Source organism: Etheostoma spectabile, chromosome 1, assembly GCF_008692095.1.
Source record: "Etheostoma spectabile isolate EspeVRDwgs_2016 chromosome 1, UIUC_Espe_1.0, whole genome shotgun sequence".
In the NCBI taxonomy this organism is placed as follows: Eukaryota; Metazoa; Chordata; class Actinopteri; order Perciformes; family Percidae; genus Etheostoma; species Etheostoma spectabile.
In genome coordinates, this window is record NC_045733.1 from 29,898,694 (window position 1) to 29,916,325 (window position 17,632).

The following is a 17,632-nucleotide window of genomic DNA, read 5'->3' on the forward strand; positions in this document are numbered from 1 at the left end:
AGGAGGTTAAATAAAAGTGTATGGTGCAACACAGCTAATAAACTAAAATAGCCTCATCTGTTTTGGCCTCTCCGGCTCTTTTTAAAAAAGGTATTCAGAGTCCACCAAAGTTTAAATCTACGTGGAATATTTGGCAGATTCATTTTGCCTCCTTGAGCTCTGAATATTTCCTTTATTTGGCCCAAACACACTTATTATGTTGGAAAGTAGATGTTTGTGTCAACCTGATGTAATATTCACTATCCTCTTAACTCTGGTTTGATCTCCACAATCTCCTAAGAAAAAAACAGTTGCCTGAGGCTGGTGGAAATAGAAATGATAATAGCACTGAGACTGAATCAAAACTGTGCTGTAAAAGCAAAACAATAAGCCAAATAGGGTTAATAAACTCCATAGAGCAGCAAAGTCAATGACAATTCTCATGGAATGGAATGTGCAAGTGACTCCATTCACATTACAGACTGTAGTTGTTTGATTTTAGAATAAGTTCATATATTAATAAACTAATTAATGAAACTTTGAGAATTAACATAGTATCAATTCAGGAGGTTCCTGAAAGTTCTTCTCACTAAATATTAGGCTACTATAATGTCCACACTAGGTATATTTGAATAGAGACTGATGCTACGACATACATAGTCATTTGTGCAACAAATCTCCAATGTACAGCATCACAGCAGTTATAGCGTCTGACAATTTCCAATGTCAGTCCACCAGCAAAACAAACTTAGTTTGTTCAGTTCTGGATCAAACTGTCACGTTAGTCTATAAATAAAGTCAGATGTTGCAGATGTTCATGTTTGTTTCCAAATCTCAAAGCTTGAAGCATGGTGGATTTTTCTGTTTAATTTCTGAGAGCTGGCTTATCCAAAGTGAGAAACAGATAGGATCGCTCCATTCACAGTCTGCTGCACATTTCAAGATATGTACAACAAAACATCAGCCAGCCAATGTGAAGCTGAGCCAAACACAACCACACAGAGCCAACAGTGTTATCGGAAAATGACAATCTTCGGTCAGCTGTTTTTGGTACCGAAATGTCACAAAGATTTCATGTAAAATAAGCCTCATATTACCAGTAAACATATAGCAACCATTTAACCCTTTAAGGGAGAAGGATATTGGCATGCAGAGGCTTATCGTATTCCAACTGTGAGGCATCAACATGCTTCAACAAGCCTGAACTTGCAAGCACAGCTGTAGCAGAATGTCCTCATGCAGCCAGTTTACTCTGCAGCAGAGCCTCCTCTCTACAGACATTGCTACAACAACACACAACCTGCAACACATAGGGAAACAGGCAATATGTTCATTGCAATAAAAAAATTTCACTTCAAAATGAGCTTACTTTCAGTACAACTTGTCTTAGTTTTTTTTAGTACAACTTTCCAAATACATCTACAATCATTCTCACATTCTCTGACAAGTTTGTTTTCTCACGAAAGTAGAATAAGTGATAAGCGCAAGAGAAAGTATTGGTTACACAGGGAACAGGAGGTGCACATCAGTATTTGGATCTGTGTGCACCGGTAGTTATGGGATTAGGTAAACTTACCTGCTTTATAGGCTATTGTGTTGGTTTTGGCCACAGACTTCTTATAACACAGGTAGACCGAGGAGCCCCACTGAAAACAAGAGCACACCGGGAAAACTTAGCATTTAACAAAATGAAATGATAAATTGATTTTGATGAAAGTCAGCATGATGGTTCTGGGAACCATCCATAGCTCCTCCGCCACCATCTGTGTGAAGCTAGGTTTATGGTGGCAGCAGTGTGCCCGGCAGTATGTCGTTTCCAGCACGAAGGCTCCGCAAGTAGCGGGGCGTGGTCGTGCACCTCTGAATATTTGTATCTTGGCGCGCACTGCGTTTTCAGTTCAAAATGGTCGAGTGAGAAGACTGGCCAAGCAGGCCATGTTCATGTACAGACCATAGGGAGTCAGATGGCCTTAAATATGTGATCTGAGGGATACACCACATGGAGAAAAGCATTTTGCTGAAGAGTGTGGAAAAACATAAGACATCGTTTTGTCAAAGCTAAAAAACGGCCCTTATAGAAAGAGAGTGTTCTTAACAATGTTAGAGGCAGACATTAATTTTGATTTGGAGATGACGTCAGGTTGATACCGCAAACATAAAAGGCAGCCTGCTTTCGTTTACTTCCACTCTCTTACTTATACAAAGATTATCTTGTTCCATTAATAGTCTATGGTTCCCACGCTCCCCTGGTGTTTCGTATGATGCTGCAACAAACAATGCGTTGACCATAGACATCTCCGAGGATGCAAGTAGCGGGGGCGCTCACGCCACGATGTCACGTGCCACAGTGTCATGGGCCAGTATAACCGAGTGAGTGAGTGTGTGAGTGTAAATGAGAGGTTTATTGCAAAGCTCTATGTCCACTAAGGCAGAAAAGCACTGCATAAGTGCAGCCTATAATCATTCATCATTTGGCCTCAATTAAAATGTCCCCATAAAGCCAGTCAGTGTAATTATCAATAAAGTAGAAACTACTATACAAAAATGTATTACCCTTCCAACAGTTTAGACCTACACATCCCAACCAAAAGTCCAACTAAATTCAGACATTTGCATCTAGTAACTAAGCCATTAGCATGCACGTCTTGTTTGTGACAATTAGTCTACTAGTATATTACTGTAATGGAAAGATGGTCTATCTATGGCAACAAAGATTTGCAATAAATCTTTAAAAACCCAGGGCTAGAGATAAAGTACGCACCCAGAGCTGTGCTGAAATATTAAAATGATCCTCACAGCTCCTACATTAGCCAGATTGAAAAATTAGGGTAGCTGAATCCCAATTTTATTATAGGAGCCACAACTTCTCCTGCATGCATCACATGACTCTGTCGATTTAATGCATACAGTATGAAGACTTTCTAATCACTTCCTGTTTAAAGACAAATGCAGCCACACACACAAACACACAGTTTCTCAAGGGGGGTCAACTGGTTATATGAAATGCCAGATGCAGAGCACACTGCATGCAGCAAGGACTCTGTGTGTGAGTGTATGTGTATGTGTGTGTTGACGGGTTTTATGACGGGATGATGGGCAATGGACGGAAAGAGATATTTTTCAGCACAAATACTTAGTGAGGATTAAACCAATCACAAGAGCAGAGGCCATAAATCTCGAGGGACTTCCCTCATCAAAAAGAAAGTGGAACCGTATAAACACACGTGACATATAAAAAAAAACTTCCTGAGGCAAAGCACGGTGATTTTAGACCATTTTCCATAACTGGATGCACTAGCCAGTTCGCGTGAGTCACCTAGGGGGAGAAATCTCTCTCCTTACAGCATAAAAACCACAGTTAACTGGAAAAAAGAAGTAGCAGGTGGGATGCAGTCTATTTTTCATTTATCTGCCCTTCCCTGTCCACAGAGAAGCTCTGCTCTTCATTTCTTTCAACGTAACTCCATCATTTTAAATCTTTGACTGAAAGAAAGTATTTTTGTGTTTATAAGGCTTACTCGTGGCCATGAAGCTTAATGTCATCTTTATGTGCTGACTGTATTTCTGAAGCTCATATCCCCAATTTAATTCTCTCTCCTTTGAAGCGTGTGGAGAAGGATTTGAGAAAAGTGAGGCATTGGCGGTATAGAGTTGAGGATTCAAGACGTCTGGCTAAAAATATCTTCATCAAATATCTTGACATTTTGAATTTCAGACAAGGCTCTGACAGGATGAGCAATGAAGTCTGCAGAAATCAAAATGTCATGGTGTCCATCCATCCATCCATCTTCGTCCCCAAACTTTCCTTTTACCGAGGAACATTAACCAGCTCCGACTGGGGGATCTGGTTGCAAACGGGGGACTCCAGAAAGAAGACATTGCTTTTTGTCTCTGAGAAAATGATACCAAAATGTGACGTTTACTTTTGATGTATCAAAACTCCATTGGAGACGCTAGAAATGCCCGGACTTGACCAAGAAACACCTTGTCAATTTAAATGTAAAAAGGACATTGTGAAAAGCAGCATGTTAACAATAATTAGGAGTTTCCTGTCCACCAGCATCTCTCTCACCATGCTGCTGTTGAGATTCTTCTCCACCTTGCAGAAGGTGTGCGGGGGAGTCTCGCCCTTGCTCGGGATAATGATGCAGATGTCCGTGACGGCGAGGGCGGAGTGCGGCTGGCTCTCAGGTGCCCGTCGGTAGGTGATGTAGATGCGCTGGGAGGAATTGCCGCTGATGTTGGCTGGACGACCGGAGGGTGTGGTCTGGATCAGGTGACAGCCCTGCTTCAGCCGCTCCTTCCACTCATACAGCACGCTGTGGGAGGAGGCGCAACACAGCAATCAGCCAAACAAAACTCCACATCAGCGAGTAGTTATTAGTGTAATCACCGCCTGGGATTAATCAATACAATATGCAGTCATGATCTCATTGGGCCAATTAGGTGGAGCTTCCCTTTTAAGTCTAGCATTGGGCATTCATCCCAGTTTTCAGTGGCTGACAGAATGGAGATGATTGGGCTTAATGTCTGCTTTGCACATCATCTCGGCAAAGCAGAATTTATGCAATTCATGAAAAAACAACATATATATGAGCTTATAAAGTGGGAGGCAGAGTGCACAGATGTCTCCTTAACTTCAAGCTCCAATTCACTTTTGAACTCAATAACTATGGCCAAACTTAAAGGAGTCTACACCGCAACAACAACATACACTATGAGATAAAGGAGCAATCAACTTTTTGACACACAAGTGAAAATTGAAGTGAAAGTTACACTGCAAATTCTCTGGTTTCACTTACAGTAAGTCATCAGGCATTTTAGTTTCTTTGTAACTCGGGATTATACTAGCTGGTGAAAGAATGACAGTTTGGCATCTATGTAGCATGCAAATGCCACATTCAGTGTCCGGTAACGGCAACATGGCAGCTCACAAAAACAGAGGAAACGACGAGCCAAGTGAGGAGCTCCGGCTGCTTTCAAACACAAACTGACAGATTAATCACAGGGTAAAATATTACACACTTTATCATTTGTATGTGGGCTTTGCTGTGGAAAGTGACAGACATAAAGTTTGGTGAGTGCTCTATACACTAATTAATCACTGTCCCTTGCTTATGTACAGTATTGACCATGCTTTAAAATATATCACACTTTGACCTTAATGTACTTTTGCTATTGTTGCAAATTGAATTTAGAACACAATTCTTTGTATAATAGAGAGTATTGTGCTGAGGAGGTCATTTATATAAAAAAATCTATTTAACCAGGATGATCCCTTGACATTAAAATTCTCCATAGAAGATTTTTTTTAATGACAATTAATTTCATTTTTACCCTAAAATATAGGGCTGTCAAAATAACGTGTTAATTTCGATTAATTTATCTGAGAAAAAATAACGCGTTAAAAAAAAACTGCAGATTAATCCATTCCATACTGACCTTTGACCCGAAGACGTTCTAGTTGCCATTCTACAGTAAAATGAAGGAGGGAGACGGGAATGCGCAGCCTGGATCATTGATTGGAACATTTACTTATAAAAATCCTTCCTGAAGGACTTTTGAATGCATTTCCTCAGCATATTAGGTCATATTGTTGATTGTTATGGCCATTATTTGAACAGTGAAAATAATAATAAACAGAGTTTTTGAACTTTAATGTCACTAATGCTGATTATTCATTGATTCATTTGAATTGTAATATTTAAAATACTTTCACAGCAAAAATTATGTTTGCGATTAATTTAGATTCATTGTGCACAGAGTATGTAATTAATTAGATTAGTTTTTAATGGATTGACAGCCCTTCTAAAATCCCACCAAATGTGGGATTTGTTGCATCTGATAGTTCTCATGCAATATATGAATATAGGAGTCCACTGTCAGTCAAAACTTATTAACCCAGTACAGCATTGTAATAAGGCACCAGGGGACACTCACACAAACCACTTAGTGGACAAGTACTCAGAGGTGCAGACTAACACTAGCAGTAAATTTAGAAAAAAAATCCCACATTGTGCTTCCATTATGCACTTATCCTCCATTAATGTTTTAAGTGGATCTCAACAGGCATTTTGTGGCACTTTCTAAAAGCTGAAAAGAGAACAGAATTTAAAGTGGTCAACTGGGTGATTTTTTTATTTCAGGCTCTCATCACTGTGGTGATTCTGCTCTGCTCACGGTCCTACCCATCTGACCAGTGACAGAGCCACCAATTCGTCCTAACCGACCATGTTGAAATGGAAAGCGCAGAGCACGCCGAGTTCCATTATGGCTCATGCACCGCCTGCAACACTGCGGCAACCATGGCTTTAAACTGGCCCTTGTGCTTGGTAAATTAGACCTTTAATGCCTCTCCAAACAGGTAGAGTGAGTGTGTGAGAAGGTCAAGAGGTTGAATAGTTTTGTGCAGTATTTTCTAAAGGAGGTTATTTAAGCTGAGGAGGCACACCTCTGTATAAAAAATAACTAAATAACACTTATGAAACATTAACCTTCAGGAGTAAAGAGCAGAAATGCTATTTTGCACGATAAAATGAGTGAGCCTATTGTTAAGGCTGTCAGATTCAAACTTAAGCAATCACAAGAATGTGTCAGTGTTTGGCTGGCTTACCGCCTCTGCTTAATGTCAATGATCCTCATATTTCCTTCTAGTCCTCAATATTTAACAAAGCTAAATTGATATAAATATGACTGGTCACAGATAACACTAGTGATTCCCTTCACAGTCTAAGCAACAAGTCACTGTCACATGTAGCAATATGTAAAAATGCACGTTAATCTGATTCTGCACACACACGCACAAGCACACGCACACGCACACGCACAGCTTCCCATTAGTCCTCCCACTGTCTGGAAAAGTGCAGCCCCTCTGGGCTATCAGCACACAAAAGCTGCTGATAGTGTCTGAGCAGAGCCTCTGTGTCAGTGCCTGATAAGCACTGCACACTGTAGTGTCAGAGGCGTGAGGCGGTGTGAGCCTCCTTAGCAACGTCACCACCTGCCTCCTGCCAGCCAGAGGTGTGAGAAGACTGAATAAATGGTATTGAATTCCCCTAGTTCAAAAGATGTTGCTGAGGTGGACACCTGTAACAGCGCTTCACACTATTCCACTTTTTGTTGCAAAATTACAATGGGGAACGGCTGCCAGCAGACGGAAAGTGGCTGCTGTGGAAAACTGCTGCACAGGGAGAACAGAGTGCTTTAGCCTTTTAGAACCAACATGATATGAACCAGTTTTTAGCCACAAACTGAACTTTATCACTTACAATGCTAAGGAAATGCGGGCAGAGTCTCATAGTAAGTACAATGCTGAGAGTTCTAGAAACAACAGCAGCCACAATGTTTGCTGAGAGCAGCAGCTGATTGTTACAAGGAATGACACTAATTAATGAAGTAATCGACACAGCAAAATGTTGCAATACATAAACAACATGCTAACATTTTAAGTACAACATGCTTAAAATCAGTATGTGAACATCGTCATTGTGAGCATATTCTTGTCAGCATCTGGCTCAAAGCATCACTGTGTGGCAGTAAACTCCTCTGGTCCTTACCCCAGATCAGTGAGTGGCGGCTTGTCTCGACCTCTCCTGTAGCACACGAAGATCTGGGGTGCCATGAGGCCGCCGTTGTTAAGATCAGCTGAATGGCCTGTTGGTGTTTCCTCTACGCAGGTGAACCCTGGCGGCACCTCCTCGCCCGTCGAGCGGATCACCACCGCCACATCCGTGATGGGCGCCTTTGGCTTGGCCGTCTTGTGGCAGGCGTCGTCAAAGTGGATTTCCTGGTCCAACGGCTTGGAACAGTCCGTCAGACCGGCCACCACAAAGTAGTCGGCTACACGAGGGCCTTTGTCCTCCATCATCTCCCATCCCCGCCGGCAGCCTGCACGGTGACAGAGGAAGAGAGACAGAGAGACATTGAAAGGGAGAGAGGGAGAGGAAGAGAGGGGAGATTGATTTTCAGTGTGGTAGCAGGTACAGAACGTTCTTGCGTCCTTGCTATGGCAGTAAAATAAAGTCTGACAGTTATAAATCTTACTAAGGGGAAGGGTCAGAAGAAGGGCAAAAGAAAAGCGAGGGTCCACTGTGAGGAGGAGTTGGGCTATGATTCTGTCGTGACAGCCATTTTCAGTTTAGGCAAATAGCTGATGGTCTTTGACCAGATTGCCTTGCTAAAGGTCCAGCTTTCTCACAACACATTGCTCCTAACAGGATAGAGCATTTGTTGGTGTTGAGGGTTTTGAACCTCTCTCTAATTGTAAAAACTGAAACAGCACAGTTAAAGCCTGGCTGGCTACACAGGCCTGAGGGTGCATTTTAAAAAAGGGAGTAGTGAGGTATTTCTCACACTTGACATTCTCCCTCAATTACAGGTCGGTCCACATTTAAAAAAAAACTGCTTATTAGAAGCTTTCTGATAACATGGAGCCTATAAAGCAGGTTGATAAAATTCCAAACAGTATTTTCCTTAATCTGTCCTAAGAAGGGCATGTCCTGACTGCACAACACTAGCTTCACTTTCTGAAGAAGCACAGGCTTAAGTAATACATTTTTTCAACCTTATCATTTTTCAATGATATGGTTGAATAAAATCTGCGTATAATCAAAAGCTGCTGAATGGGTGTTTTTCACGCTTCATTATCACAACTGTGCTCATATATTGTCAAAAATAAGCCTCAAGCCTAAGCATTTCAGTCGGGCAACCGTTCATACGGTGAATCTCCAAACAACTAAACAAACATGTTTACCACCTTGTGAGGATAGTTTGTAAAGTCCAGCGATTGATCCAGCTTGCTCTGTCATGATCACAGTGCCATTTCAAGAAAGGTCAGGACCGCTAAGGGAAAAGTCTCAGGCAAAACTCAGTTGTGTCTTTGGGGCAAAGAATTAATGGTGTGAGGAGAAACTATGAGATATCTATAAAGAGCAGCCACTGGAGGCTTTGCTTTTGTTGGCTGCCACTTTTGAAAAGGGCAGGTTTTTTTTGCCTCCTTGATTTGATTTTTAAGGGGATTGTTCTATTGTAAGGCAATTTCAAGTATAACAAGTTGAAAACCGTTTGCATTACCAAGGGATTTGTACCAGTAAATGTACAACTTATGTCAAGTTATAATATTAGTCAATAATAGAGTCGCACCAGACTAGGCACGGGCCGGTTACGGTTTCAAGGTATTTAAAAAAAGTAGCCGTTTCAAAACCACGATAATATTTTGTCATACTTCCTAAGATATGTTTTTTTTTATAAGTCTTAAAGAACAATTAGTGCAGTTTAGAAATCTCTCCCCACTGCCAGTGTGCAGTGTGTTTGAAAATCAAATACAAAGTTAATTTATAGCTATAATTGTAATACCGTGAAATTTCATACCGTCAGAATCTCATACCGGCCCATGCCTACACCAGACTTTTGTACTGCTTCGATCAGTGTGTTCACTTTCTTACTGATCAAAGAAAAGCTACATTTTCCTCTCCAAGAACACAAAGAAGAAAAATAAATCAGTTCCCTAGATCACTTACTGCAACCCACAAGGCTGCTTATGTATAAATGACAACTCAAAACTGTAAACTGTAAAAATGGTTCTCCTTTACCATTTTCTACCCAATAACTTTCAGGTACAAACATTAGCCTCTTTCTGACCAAGTAGTTACAGGAACAGTCCACTTCTAAACAGTTCTTCTACCGTATTTTCCAGGCTATAGGTCGCTCTGGAGTATAAGTCGCATCAGTCAAAAATGCGCCATGAAGAGGAAAAAAAACACAAGTTGCACTTGACTATAAGTCGCATTTAATTAGAAATGTACCGTTGACAAGCCTCTCCAGGCAGCACGTTAGCTTCCTTTGTTTTCTTCATTGCAGTAAGAGTAACCTTTTTGCCAGTCCCTCGCAAGTTTCTCACTCACTCCAAACTTTCTTTCTCCTGCTCGATTACCGTTTTCGGCTGCGTATTTTACTACATGCAGTTTGTGATCTACAGAATAGGATTTTTGTGTTCAGTCTTTCTCAGTTGTCTTTAGGAGCAGCATATAGTTGTCACAAGCCTAGAATGCCCTCTCGCGGCTGTAGCCGGTAATGTTTTGAGTATAAATTAACATTTAAAAACATGTCAAATTATATATATTTTGATATATAAGTTGCGCCAGACTTTAAGTCGCAGGACCAGCCAGACTATGAAAAAAAGTGTGACTTATAGTCCGGAAAATACGGTAACTACTGTCCCCCAAAATCGGTTTTGTAATTTGCATTCGATCAAATTTGCGTGATAGAGCGATATTTTAAATGCGTCATTTCATAGAACGCTCCATTTTGGTTTTTTTGCAAACCCCCAGAGGACAGAGTCACAGAGAACAGAGTAACGTGAAGAAAATTCCACAACAGACAGCAGTTGGTCATTCGTTGGTCATTAGGTTTACCAGTTTACTAGTAAACGCAACATTTTTTCCCGTCTGTGTTGTATTTCAGACCACGCAGCCCCGCCCCCATTAACTCAAACACGACTCCCCAGCAACATGGAGAGACACAGCGGCCGACGGTCCACACTTCTGACATTTGTCCACAGTTTTAATTGTTATTAACACAGCTGTATATTGTTAAGCATGAGAGGCAAACCTGTATTTGTACCATTATTTTTCCCGCTGGTAACTTTGCTGTCGCATCCGCCACGAGGAAAAACACAGAAGAAGTTATTGAATGAAACTAACTTCAGTTTGTAGAGTAATAGTGTGTGAGACTGAGTCTGCTGGACCTGGGCAAGAGATGTGACCCATGGCCAGAATATCATGGTTCATAAAAATGCTGCGCAGTGACGGTACAGACATTTCATACACACAACGTGTGTACCTCTGCTGACCCGCCATTCGACCCGTGCTGGACCCATTCATAATGAGTCAGCCGTCTCTCTGTGAGTAGCATATACGTCCATTGCACTCCCTCTCTCTCCCTAGCTCTTTTAATCAGTTATCGTTGAAAATAAGTGAAGGAGTTTTCTCAGAGATACATTTTTTTTTTTAATAAACATCGTAGTCTATTTATTTTAGATAGCTAATTTTCATTTACATGTGTTGCAGCTGTATACAACATACAACTTAAGACAGAAGAACGTAGCATATTATGGATGTGAAAGCAGTTATAAATGGCCTATGTGAATATAAAACTTGTTTTGGTTAAAATCAACAAATAGCCTAATCGTGACAATTAATCGTGATCTCACTATTGATCAAAATAATCATGATTATCATTTTGGCCATAATCGTGCAGCCCTAATCTTGACAATGCAGGTCTTTACTTTGCATAAAAGGAACAAAGAAATAGTGTGAACCAATTCTGTTTTACAGCTGACTTTCTTTCTTTGGCAGCCTCTGGGTGTTGTGGTGTAAAGTCTTAGTCGGCCTCAGTGACCAGATTCATCACGCTACCTCTTGACACTCGAGCCTGCGGGACACGAGTTTGTCTCTGTGGGTTCAGATGAAACTTTACCCCTACCAGTGCTCTCGCTCTTCTCCTGCTCAGTTGTGCAAAAACACAAGAACCCATTGGGTTCATGACAGCTGAAATCAGGAAGTGTGGGAAATGTGTACCTGCACAGCAAGTATGCAGACTGGATGCTAGTAACAGGACACAATTCAAACAAGTCTAAGTTTTCAAACAAAGCAGAATGGTGCACAGACGGCTGTATAACCGTTTCACTGCAAACAGATTCTAATTTAATTCTGAATGATTCAACTGGACAAAGTCTATGATTCCAACCATATGCAGTAAGAGGGTGTGGGAAGAGGGCCTTAATAAGCAGGGTGTGTTAGCCGGTCTAAATGCGCTGGATCAGGGGAAAGGTAAAAAAGCTGCCAACTCCAGTCTGTGTGACAGAACCTCAGCCACCACCACAGCTACATAAACCACTGTTATCGCCTCATTTTACTCTCCTCGCCATCAGAGAGTCAAGAATAGATCAAAGTGACAATACCTCTCTATGCCAACCAGTGAATCTCCTCCATATGCATACCAATGTCATTTTTGGTCTTTGATCAGCCGCAGAGTTGAAAACATTTCAGGTGAAAGTGTCCTTCTACACATTTTGTAGCCAATAAATTGCCAATTTGTTTTTTCTTTTTTAAATAGTCATTCATCAGAATCACTTATAATGAGGTGACCTCTGGCTCAACCAGTAAGAGCGTGCTCCCCATGTAGGCTGAGGGCTCTGCAGCGGCCCGGGTTTGAGTCCGACCTGCGGCCCTTTGCTGCATGTCATCAACCATCTCTCTCCCACCTTTCCTGTCTTTCCACTGTCACTCTGAAATAAAAGGGAAAAGGCCCCAAAAATAAATAAATCTTAAAAAAAACTAAATAATTTAGAATGACAAATTAATGATTCTGATAAATGAATATTTAAAAAATAAAAACGGACGGTCAACCATGTTATGAGTGATGGTGTTGTATAGTTTGTCCACCAGAGGGCGCTCTACAATGTTCCTGTTGGCAACACTGATAATTTTTTGTTACTGTGTTTTTCTTCATATCATATCTTGAGTTTGTATTTTTATAAATTTTTCTTTAATATATTTTGATGTTCCTCTGTTTTGTTGTGACAATGAAACAATAGATAATGGTGGATATAGCTCCTGTAGTGGGTTTTGATTTTGTGCCTTTGATTTCAAGTTTCCATCTGGATGACTCATGCAGCCCGCGTCGGCAGCCTGAGTCCTCAGCACTCGATCAAGCAGCACAATAGAGAGGAGCGCACTGGGAGCAAGATGCCTGAATATAAAATAAATTCATATCAAATTTGAATTCTAACACATCACCCATCCACACCTCACTGTGGACATCGTCATTCGCCAATTCATTAGTTATCACCCAACCATTGTTAGCTGTTTTGAACATTTGGTGGAGAAAATAGTTTTGTTTGCATAAATCTAGCTAAAGCTGGGTTTTTATTGGTTTAATGAAATGATCTTTGCAGGGTCAACGACGAGCCAAGATTATCTCCAAACAAAGAGCGACTTGTGTTTCTTTCTTTGGCTTCCTCATCCAGCTATTGACAGATGGTGAGAAAACACCGTGTTTTGGCTCTTACACTCGCATTGCAAATGCATCTCAGCTCATCAATTCTGTCACTGTGAGAACCCCATGAGAAAAAAGACGTAGTCGTAGTGAGCGTAGTGATGTCGGGTCAGCCCTGATGAGGAAGAAGAAGTGAGATGAGTGAGGTGGACCAATAGCCTCTGGTCCGTCTCTTCCTCATATTGCACCAGGGCTAATCACATACACAGTATATCAAATCTATACTGGCAGTGCTCCTGTTGTTATCAGCTGTGTAAATTGTTAAACTAAGATTTACCACATTGACCTCTACGGGCTGCACATCTGCACCGCATCCTGACTCCAAGACCACAGTGTACACTCAACTTCCTGTCCAACACACAGCACAGACTAATACATGTTTCTGGGACACTTGCATTACAACATATTGGTACAACACCCAGAGGACAGGATGTAGGAGATGTGCATACTTCTATTTCAGAAATGTTTATTCAGGACTGAACACAATACAAAATACACAAAATACAAAAAGCAAGTCCTCTCTCATTTCAAATGAAAACAGATTCATTGCAGCACACATATAAATTGAAACTAAGATGCCTTAGCTTCGCTTCACATCTTCACAACTAAACCCATTATCCTACCAATCCAGAACATGGATTGTTTTTGTGTAATAATTCTAACTTTAATCAACATTGTGTCTGCTTTTGGGTGGAGTTCCAGAATAACTGTGGCACGAGGAAAACAACAGCAAGTAAAACAGGAGATGAGATGTGGTGGGACAAACACACACATTCCTATTGCACCTTCACATGTGCTTACAAAACTCTCTGCCATTAAAAGCCTGCATGCGTCTGGAAAGGCTGACAGGCTGGCAGATAGCCTGAAGAAGAGGTGAGACATTGATGAAAGTCTTTTGCGTGTGTGCAAGCACGAGGTCCTGGGGTCACATTCTTGTATTTCACAAGTATAATGAAAGACGGGAACTAATGGTCAACATGTGTGGTTTCGTCAAAAGCAGGACAACCACATCAAAAGGGCTAAGCCAATCTAAGTTCAATTGTTCTCCATTTAAAACATATTAAAAGCATATGCAGTCCTTCTAAAGACCATAACATCAATGTCTAATAAAAGAAGGCGTGGAATTACACAGGGTGTCGGCCAATACTGCGGCTATCTCGTTTCTTGCAAATGACTGCAGTTTTACTGACCCAGAGGGATTTTGCATGAGACTTAAATGACCAAAAAACTGACGCTATTTAAGGGGAAGTTTCATGGAACACTGCAAGTACAGTTAACTCCTCACTTTGTATAAAACTGCAACAAAAAAAAGATGTTGACCTAATTTATTGCAGTCCCATGGAGGCGAAGCAGTGGAAAGCTCTGCAGTGTCACCTCCCTGTTAGGACGGCCACAGGTCCACATGACTGGCCAAAGAATGATACCCATCCCTGGCATGCCTGCTAAAAATACAGAGCAAACCAAAGCAGCGGTATTGTCGCACACGTTACATAAGGATTACACACACACACACACACACACACACATATACATATATTATAACTGTCTATGGCTGGAGTTACCCCTCTCTCAGGTTTGGTCAACCTCCCTTTCTGAAACACCCAGAGTTTTTATCATCTCATGGTTAACAAACTCAGAGTTTTCACTAAACCTGCTTTTGAAACGGACCCCACAATGACAAAACCCAAAAAACAATTCATTTCATATTCATACAAATGTTCAGTCTGTGCAGAAACTATTACCTTACCGATTTACAAATTAAAAAAATGTGTTTTTTTTACCCAGACAGCCTTGAATGTAGGTGCATCAAAGTGCTGAGATGGCATAACAAGCTGAAACACATCATCCATTGTGTATGTAGTCATGCACAGATCATTACCGGATTCCCTCCAAGGAACTGCATCCAAAAGATGCAGAGCTGTGACTCACACCGTGCCTGACACATAAGAAATCTGCATCACAGCTTAAGTGTTCTAACCAAAATATCTTAATTTTCTGGCTGCCCTACTTCTCCCCTGGCAGACAGACCTGGACGGGAAAGCTTGACTTGGTGTTGAGGTAAACGCCCAGAGAGAAGTCACACAACCGAATCCTCCCAGCATAAAACCTTGTGAACATATACTGTAAAAGAGGATGTGCTCAGGCCAAAAGCCTCCTTTAAAAAGGTTAATAGAACTGAAGCCCTTCAGAGTTCCTGAGGCATAATATTTATGTGTTTCTGAATCATTCATGAAATTTAAAAAGTTTGTTCAGCACAAATGCCTGAAGACAAGGTTTACCCAAGACTATTTGTCTTTGTACAGCTGTATTCAGCATTTGACTAAGAGTCCCCTAATGATGTGGTTAGCTTGCTTTAAAAGATACTGACACAGCACAGCTGGATGCACAAATGATCTGATAGTTCAGTAATCACGCAGGGTAGAAAGTGATGTGGGAGAAAAGTGGAAAATCACCACAGGCCCAGAAACTTTAAACTGAAGGGCCTGGTGCCAAAGCCGTAGACAAAGCTTCCCAGCCTAAACTTGCTGACGTATAACAACAGCAGGAGTTCCATAGGGTGACCAGACCAAACCACCCTTCAGTGGCTTCCACAAGGTTTTTGTTTCAGCAAACGTGACAGAGGAACGATTTTCAGCTGTCTCTGGTTCATGAGGACCGGGGGCCAATGAAACTCACCAAAGGGACTCTCGTGCGAGGCTCAAGTGGCCCGGTCGCTGCTCTAGGCTCCAGCTGTCCAGACATCCAGCACAGAGACAGCCACAGCAGGGCAGACACGTGGAGGAGGTGAAAAGGAATGTGCTCAAGAACATAAACACAAGCCAGTAGGAAGCCTCACTAGCCAAACATCTGCTTCTAGTTAGCCCAGAGGGGTGGGCGTTTGGCCCTTGTGTTTAACAGCATCGAGTCATGTAACATTGTGGAGGAAAGATGACCTCTGAGAGAAATAAGTTTACCTTTTTCCATGTAACACTGCAATCTAAGGCTGGGCAATACAAAGAAAATCAAATATCACAATATTTCTTACCCAATACCTATATCTCGATATTGCGGCGATATTGTAGGGTTAATTCATTTGGTGTTTTCACAAAATATTTTTTACAATTGGATATAAAATCATCAGTAATGTGGATTTAATTTTAACGAGGTGGGTAAAGGCAAATAATATAACAGAACAGTCTGGTAAGTTCACAAAATGACAATTTTACTGTAATGCAGCTTGTAAAACCAGGAATGACAACATTCAACTTATTACAGTCACATTCCAATATCCAAAATGTAAGACGATATCTAGTCTCATATCACCATATCAACATAATATTGATATATTGCTCAGCCCTACTGCAATCTGTACACTTGATGTGTAATTAAACCTATTCAAACAAATACTGAGAGAAATAAAACTGCAGGCAAACCTATTAGGTTGTTTTCACACCAGCGCTTTTTGTCCTATTAAATCCTCTCTGATTCATTCAAACCCAGGCCGCTGCCAGGGCCTTGGCCTTCATGGGGCGAATGCTATCACTGAGGTCGCCCTGTTTGGGTGCTATTTGTTTGGGCAGGTGTGAACATAGTAATCACATTCGGGTGAAAACAACCGCGCCGAGACACTTTAGAGGAGGTGGTCTCGGTCTGGAAAACACTCTGGACGGTTCGTTTGTGGTGGAAACGTGATCCGAACTCGAAATCAGGTGTACTCGGCAAGTTTGAGCTTAACGGCTCATGTAGCCAGGTTTGCTTTGCATTCTGTGATGCACCAAAGAATACAAACCATAGCAGCTTGCGTAGTAGCAGTAGCAGCTGGCGGGATATCTCTAATAGAAATAGACACTAGTCCAGAACACAGGCCCTTCTACCTGTATTTACTTTCTGGCTCTCGCCCCAGACGTCGGGCGTCTGACCGATCAACGGAGTGAACATTCTCACAGGGTTTGCAGTGATGAATGCAGATATTCGGGTTTTTCTGTGTAAAACTGACCAAAACTGAAAAGAGAAAATGCTCCAAATGTACAAACTCATCAACTGATTGGACTAGAGCAAACAAACTGGAAGTGTGAAAACGCCCTTAGACACACCAGAGTGAAATAGAATAGAGTTATTTCTGGTTGTGACATCGCTGCGTCTTAGAACCATCCAGCTCCCAAAACAACACAAAAACACAGGAATGGGTAACGACATTTGGTCAGCCTTTGCCGTTTGTGTCTTAGAAAAGTTTGCATATTTACTGTTAGTACGGCAGGAAATATATTTATGACAGATAACTAGGCATGGGCCGGTTTGATAAACTTAAAAGTATCACGGTTTCCCGGTGGTGCAATAACAGCTATAAATTTATTATTTTTGAAATGTCTGGGTGAAAACAAAAAAACAACAACAAAAAAACAGCTCAAACCTCAGGAGCAGTATAACAGAACATTTTAGTGGTTTGGAAACAGTGACATTTTCAAACCACGGTGTACCTTCAAACCGGTAACTGGCCCATGTCTACAGAAAACCGCGTTTTTCCCTGGAATCACCTAGACTGCTGCTTAAGTACACAAACTGGCTCATCTACCTGGCGCGCTATTGAGGGTTTAACACGATGACGATAGAGAAACGA

General features: G+C 41.4%; 1 protein-coding gene and 1 long non-coding RNA gene across 7 annotated transcripts in view; one reads left to right on the top strand and one right to left on the bottom strand.

Annotated features, from left to right (window-relative positions):
- LOC116693449 (C-myc promoter-binding protein) overlaps window positions 1-17,632 on the bottom strand; it is a 77,821-nt gene that overhangs the window by 50,129 nt on the left and 10,060 nt on the right. For all 6 annotated transcript variants that reach the window (XM_032522483.1, XM_032522466.1, XM_032522451.1 and 3 more), the window contains exons 2-4: window positions 7,536-7,866; window positions 4,052-4,298; window positions 1,556-1,625 (exon numbers count right to left, since the gene is read on the bottom strand). In XM_032522483.1, coding sequence (XP_032378374.1) covers window positions 1,556-1,625; window positions 4,052-4,298; window positions 7,536-7,846 — 628 coding nt within the window. In that variant the 5' untranslated portion in view covers window positions 7,847-7,866. The remainder of the gene's footprint in view (window positions 1-1,555; window positions 1,626-4,051; window positions 4,299-7,535; window positions 7,867-17,632) is intronic.
- The window catches only part of LOC116693557 (uncharacterized), a 22,167-nt gene continuing 18,503 nt past the window's right edge, over window positions 13,969-17,632 (top strand). Inside the window, exon 1 of the long non-coding RNA XR_004332952.1 lies at window positions 13,969-13,981. This is a non-coding gene — a long non-coding RNA (uncharacterized LOC116693557). The remainder of the gene's footprint in view (window positions 13,982-17,632) is intronic.